Genomic DNA, 7,302 nt, shown 5'->3' on the forward strand with positions numbered 1-7,302 from the left:
TTTAATTTAATGCAAACTGGAGTTATCTTACTTAGTTATTTAAGAAGATTGGATGGTTGAGTACCATTGCATAAAGTCTCAATGCAATCCATCAAGTAATTGCTGAGATATTAACCTATGTGTGCTTACACGCAAAACCTTAACAAGAATTTCTAAGTCGAATAATAAAGGCCTATTATTTGCATTATATTCAAATAATTGTTATCTAACTTCATTAATTAGTATGTAAGATAGTTGGGAATACATATCCAAAGGTTCAATGCAATAACTGATGTATTTACTGAGATAATGACTTAAAGGTGCTTACATGCAAAACCTTAACCAAGGTGTGACGCCAACGCCGACGCCGACGCCAGGGTGAGTAGTATAGCTCTCCTTATTCTTCGAATAGTCGAGCTAAAAACGCACTTGTTTAGTTAATATTGTCGTATTGTGAGTCCACCTTGGATTAAGTTAGGATTTTGAGTCTGCGACCAAATATGAAGAACACAGTATTACATACACATTATTGAAATAAAACAGTAGAAAATACTTAGACGAACCCAGTTGCCAAGAATTAAAGATTACCTTATTAAGAGGTATACTGATCTAGGCATCACGGTCACTGAAGGAGAGACACACAACGACAAAATGGAACAAACATATAAGGGCCGAAAGGGCATAGTTATCTGATGGAAAATTGTTCATGCCACAAGTATATGCCACTTACCAAATAAAAATATCAACTAATGTGTGTCGTAGGTTTATGCGATTCGTAGTATACCAAACTCTGTTTGATATACAACAGTAAACAGTTTTCCATAATGCAATAGGTAGCAGTTAATTCAGTCAAGTAAGTTGACAATGTCAAATCATCGTTGCAAAAAGCTTGTTTAAATGTGCGTCTGTACTTGCTGTCAGATTTGTCTCTATGTGGTTTGCTTCATTTGTCAAACATTCTAAAGTTCATACTCATAATAATGAGTAATATTAAAATGTTTGTACCGTTGACACGAACGACTTGAACGTTTTACCGCCGACTCTAATTTAGTTTGGCGAAAAAAATGAGTTAAACCAAGAATTTGGTAGGATTAAAAGACGGGTTTTATAGAGCGAACGAATTTTGAAAAAACATCTAAAACAACACTAGAAACTAATTCCGATTGTTTTAAAACTTTTTTAAAACTGCCTAGCACGCCGATAATCATTGATCCCTAAGGGCGTTTTTCTTGATAGCTTTAATAAGAATCAAAGTCAGTAAAATATCCAGGGATGCTCCGAACTGTGCATAAAAGCACACAACCATGCCTCCACTGGATTAACAATCAAACAGACGTTGAATCAGTCATTCAAATCAAACACTGTACTGTCAATTGGTGACGTTATTCGAGAAAATGCACCCGCCATTAATCGTACACGGAGTTTTTTTCGCAGCGATAAGTTAGAGTGACCGCATAGTACAATCCGATTTTGATATTTACAAGTTAAGTATACCAAATTTGATCTCAACAAGTCTTAAAGTCGGCGTCAGCTATTTTAAGATTAAACTGACTCAAGTCATCATCCCGGTTTACAGCCTTCCATAATTGAAATATGTGCTCTGTTGAAGGAATATTCCCCATAGATTAGGATGATATACATTTGGTATTTTTGGGAGAAAAAAATGTACTTGAGAAATAATCAAAAAAGTATAAATTGATAATACATGTGTTATGCATATCTGATCTCCAATTATTCTTGATTTTCTTTCCTTTTCATTTTATATAAGATTTCATTAGTACGTTGACCTCTATTTATTTAACAAAATAGAAGTAAAAGTATGGCTAAACGCGCGTCTTAAAAATGACTCTAGTTTTACTAAATTAAGGTATCCGGTAACGGAACATGTGCCTTGCCAATGGTTACAGTCAGTATGTTTGAAAACAAACTTTAGTTCGTTCCAAAACACAAACATTTTTAACGTAGGATTTTGGCTGTACGTGTGCACTTAAAAGGTTTAGCACTGCTTAATTGATCCAACTCAAAATGATACATCCATATCCTTTTAGTGACCGCGCCAAAGCGGCAATACTATTGCAACTGGACTAGGAATAATCTCACTGTTTGAATTATTGAGATATTTTTCGATATAATCTTTTCGGTAGTGTATTGCTTTAACGTTAAAAATGATACAAACCCAAACAATGCTACGGAACCTTTATTCCGTTTACATACCATTTCAAGCATATAACAAGGCTAAACCCCTGCATCCAAGCCCACTTAGTGATCTTATGACTTTTTCTTTGTCTTAAGTCATGAACGATATGTCAATAATTGAATCGAAATGTAGTTTCATTTGTTCTCGTTACACACGAACATAGGGGTGGTTCCAGGACTTGACGTGGGAGTGGGGGTAACTAAGGGGCGTAACCTTTTGACCTGCGCCCCTCCCTAGGAGCCGAAATTAAATTGGTTTAAAGAGTTGACAGGGTGGTTTAAAAGAAAGTGTTCACAATTCCAAGTCCGAAATAGTGCAATTTGGGGGGAATATTTTATCACTTGTATCTCCTTTATTAAAATAAAAAGATACACTCGGACGATATTAGTTGGCGGGCGCCGCGTGCGCCCTGATGGATGCACAAAGGGTGTATATTTAGATAAGAAATATATGAATGTATTGATTTCGAAATATCCTATTGCAAAGTCTTATTCATATCTGAGTTTAAATCGATTTTGTCTAAACAACTATGTAATTGAAGACGGCGGTAGTTACAAAGATTTCAATAGGCTGCTATTACAACTACAGTATCGTGTTCAAATAGGATATTCAAAACTAAGTGTCAACCTGACATCTCACGTAATATTGGTTTTATTTACATTTTCTGAGTGCATAAGTGCTAATGGATCAATCCGGTTTCTGTTTCTATAAAAGATAGTGAAGCCTGAACGAAAGCCAAACCTATGTAAAATATATTTCATCTTCGGAGGAAAGAAAATTTGTTTTGTTTCAAAAAAGGATTAGAATTGACAAAGACAATTTATAGAAAATATATAGTATGTCTGTTAGAGCAAGTGGACTGGTACAACCTAGTTTTGTAAAGATGTCACGTGAGTACATATACATATAAATGTTATTCAAAATTAACAAAAGCTAATTAGAAACCAGTCGTAGTCTTCATTCGCTACGGTTTCTTTTTTATTGTTATTTCCAATATCTAAATATAAATCATTTTTCCCTCATGAATGTGTATTTTTATTCATACATGTACTTGTATTTTTAAAAGCTTGCAAAATATATTTCAAATAAAGAGCATTTTGTGAATACAAATGAAATATTGATCCGCTTAAGGAGTACTTGTTTTAGTATTCGAATTACTGGATGAAAAACTAGGACATGTTCTTTTAAACAATAGCCAGAAATGTGGGTTAAAAGCTAGTTGGACACGATCGTTACTTGTATAGTATTATATAATGCAAAACGTTCAAACGTCTTCTCATGTACTATCATAGTGTAATAAAATAATAATAATAATAATAATAATAATAATAATAATAATAATAATAATAAAAATGGTAAAAATAAGAATAATAAGAATAATAATGAATAAATAAATAAGATCATTTTTATAACGTTGATGAGGCCTAGACAAGATATGGAATAAAACATGTTTAGACAAAACCTCCACACGTATTATATATGTTAACTCAAAATGAGGTATAACCGTGGGAAAAGCTAAAACTATGTTTATTACATTTCATCTTTGCTCGGTGTAGTAAATATATATGGCTTCGCTCTCAAAGGTGTATATTTACATTTTCTGAAAATACGATAGCCAACGTTTGTTATTTACATTTTCTGAAAATACGAAACCAAAGGGGATTTATTTACATTTTTTTAGTATATAAGTGCTAATGGAACAAACCGGTTTCTGTTTCTTGAAATAGAAAGTGATGTCTAAACGAAAAGCCAAACCTATGTAAAATATATTTCATCTTTGGATGAAAAAAAATTGTTTTGTTTCACAAAATAATTAAAATTGACAAAGACAATTTATACAAAATATACATTGTGTCTGAAAGAGCAAGTGGAGTGGTACAATCTAGTTTTGTAAAGATGTCACGTGAGTACATAATCATATAAATGTTATTAAAAAATAAGCAATTTATGAGCCAGTCGTAGTCTTCATTCGCTACGGTTTCTCTTTTATTGTTATTTCTAATATCTAAATAAAAATCATTTTGCCCTTATGAATTTGTATTTTTATTCATACATGTACTTGTATTTTTAAAATCTTGCAAAATATATTTATTTTAAAATAAAGAGCATGTTATAAATAAAAATGAAATACTGATCCGCGAGTACTTGTTTCAGAGGTTGAACTTATTGGATGAAAAACTAGGACATGTTCTTTTTAACAATAGTAATAGAAATGCATAATAATATTAATAATAATAATAATGATGATGATGATGATGATGATGATGATGATGATGATGATGATGATGATGATAATAATAATAATAATAATAATAATAATAATAATAATGATAATAATAATAATAATAATAATAATAATAATAATAATAGTAATGGTAATAATAATAATAATAATAATAATAATAATAATAATAATAGTAATGGTAATAATAATAATAATAATAATAATAATAATAATAATAATAATAATAAATAAATAAATAAATAAGATCATTGTTATTGCGTTGATGAGGCCAGGTCAACATATTGAAGAATTAAGCAAACTTAAGACGAGAATGCGCTTCGGCAAGATAAGCACGTTGTTACCTTTAATCAAAGCGCTGAATGCACTAAAAGTGATCATGTAGCTGGTACCCCATGTACACGCTGTCTGCATCCGTGTAACACATCAATGTTATGCATCCGATTGTATGTCATTATTTGCAATTGTTTTCCTAAATAATTACAGATATAAGTGTTTGATAGGCAATCATACAAAAAAAAATATTAAAATGTCTCATTTAATTGTAGAAAAAAAAATATTAAAGACTCTGTCACTATGGTTGTCTTCAATGGAATGTTTATCGACATTTTAGTTAATTGCCTTGTTCGTTAAATCGATTTTTGCCACTGTTTCTATATTTTTATCAAGCATAACACAGTCTGAGTTTGGTCCGCATCCACAAAAAATGTTCACTATTGTATCGTAGGCGCATGCATATACGGGGAAGAGAACAAACGATATTTAACATGTTGAGTTTTTTTTTCGTAAGCGAACAACAGACGTTGATAGAATGTACATGGAATACCGGCCTAAAAGGTCAGCATATTCCTTTTGCATTGAAAAAAAAGTGTTATATCCGCTTTGCGTTCATTCTCTTCGTTAGTTACTACATGTCAGAATTATACCGAGTAAATGTTCGAACATATGCCCTTGAATACAAAGAATGCCATGAATACCTTAACATTCCTTTGTAATAAAACCGAATAGACAAATTAGTTGATGATATCCTAAACACCTGGTTTTGATGATATATGCATTCTGATGGTTGGCATAACGTTAAAATTGTTAATAAATAGAGAATGATTGCTTGTTCAGTGTAAGATCGTAAAATATTTCATCGTGTGATCACCAAAAGTTATATTTCACGAATGAAATAGTCACGAGTATAAAGAAATTACTCTTGGTGTTCATGATATCTTACACTAAAACAAACTTTTTTTTTAATGATCCAACTTATTGTATTGTTTCGGTATAAACTTGTACAGTTATAGAATGTGGTTCTCATTTGAACAAAAAAAAAAACAATTTAATGTATTCTATGGAATTTAAATCTGCTTTAAAAATGTACTTACTCAATATACTGTACATAAACTGTAAGACCGGTACTAATCAAGTCTAGTAATATTAAACATGTTGTAAAACTAACGGCTTTTTTTGTTTTGGCATTCGAAAAGAGAAAAAAGCTTTTCAAGAATGAAATTGATGTCCTTAATTAAAATTAAGCAAAAATAAAAAAAAATCGTGACTTTTATATTCATAAGCCTGTATTAGGAAAAGTTCCAAATGCATGGTTGCATTGTACATTAAGACGCGTTGATAAATAACCATAAATTGAATTAGTAAAAAATACAATGTGTTGTTTATATCCGACGGTGTTATCTTGACCGCAAGCAAGAAGAAATAATTTTAGTTAGACCAAGTTGTATTGATTGTATTACAAACATAACACTTGGATATAAGATAAAATTTACCAATTAAGACAAGGCTAAAACCACTGTCGGTTCCAGTCCGAACTTAAAAATTGTTTTCTATTATCATATTATTTTGTTATCAACTGTAAAGAAAGAATTTGTCGAATTAATAATAATTTAACTTGAATTAAGTTGTGAGTAATTAAACCGACATTCGATTTTGTTGATTTAAGTCATAATTACTTGATAAAATCAATGTTGTACAACAATATGAATCTGAAGGATGTTTAACTGTATATTTATTTTGATGTGCCTCGCTCGCACAAAATACACAAGAAAAATAAATTATAACTCGATAAATATTGTTTTGTAATGTAATATTTGTAATACATTAATAGAAAAAAATATACTCAATTGCAGAAAAAGAAGAAGAAGAACAACAAAAACAACTACGACGACGACAAGAAGAAGAAGAAGAAGAAAGACGGAAACAAGAAGAAGAAGACGAAGAAGAAGAGGATGCTTATTATTTTGAAGAAGAAGAACGACGACGACAAGAAGAAGAAGAAGAAGAACAACAGCGACGACGACAAGAAGAAGAAGAAGAAGAACGACGACAAGAGGAAGAAGCAGAAGAAGAAGACGAAGCACAAGGTTGTAATATTATGTAATAGATGAATATGATGAAGATAAGGATGTGAAATATATACTGATTACAGTACGTGCACAACAAACATGAATATACTAATCATAGTTAATGATCGTTGTGACACATTTAACATTTAACTTGTTTGGGGTACAACAATCAACAAAAGAAAGAAATGCAAAGATTTCATAAGATTCAATCATTTGTTGAAGTAATAAAAATGTTACAATAACGAGGACGTGTTTTTGTACGATGGCCGATTGGCGATTTCAGTATTATTGTAATGAATAACAATAAATAACAATACACGCCAACAACGAACATTAACTTATAAGTTTAAACATAACCTAAAAGATGACCTAGATACATATAATAAATTTGGCATGGCCTTAGGTCTAAAATGGGACACAACATGTGCACATGTCCACCAGCGGATCGAATGTGGGCTGTACCCGGCTCTAAATCATTCCTTACTCCAATATGCGAAAGTCTTAGACTTAATTTAATGCCATTAAAGTAGAATAGA

General features: G+C 31.2%; 1 protein-coding gene across 2 annotated transcripts; it reads left to right on the plus strand.

The window, feature by feature from the left end:
• The first annotated feature begins 2,744 nt into the window (after positions 1-2,744).
• Positions 2,745-7,009, plus strand: LOC128224757 (rho GTPase-activating protein gacV-like). Of its 2 annotated transcripts, none has more exons than XM_052934775.1 (2): positions 2,745-3,066; positions 6,551-7,009. In XM_052934775.1, exons 1-2 carry the CDS (start codon positions 3,015-3,017, stop codon positions 6,799-6,801), a joined length of 303 nt encoding a protein of 100 aa, XP_052790735.1. In that variant the 5' UTR covers positions 2,745-3,014; the 3' UTR covers positions 6,802-7,009. The 2 variants fall into 2 exon arrangements, with proteins under 2 accessions (XP_052790735.1, XP_052790736.1); XM_052934776.1 differs by lacking the exon at positions 2,745-3,066 and adding an exon at positions 3,763-4,079.
• The last annotated feature ends 293 nt before the right edge of the window (positions 7,010-7,302 follow it).

The sequence above is a fragment of the Mya arenaria genome, chromosome 17, assembly GCF_026914265.1.
Source record: "Mya arenaria isolate MELC-2E11 chromosome 17, ASM2691426v1".
Classification (NCBI taxonomy): Eukaryota; Metazoa; Mollusca; class Bivalvia; order Myida; family Myidae; genus Mya; species Mya arenaria.

What these genes read in the sequence shown, in the direction of transcription:
- LOC128224757 (XM_052934775.1), top strand. Translation starts at nt 3,015, where the DNA reads ATGTCTGTTAGAGCAAGTGGACTGGTACAACCTAGTTTTGTAAAGATG. An exon ending in TAGTTTTGTAAAGATGTCAC is followed by an intron (nt 3,067 to 6,550) that starts GTGAGTACATAT and finishes ACTCAATTGCAG; the next exon opens with AAAAAGAAGAAGAAGAACAA.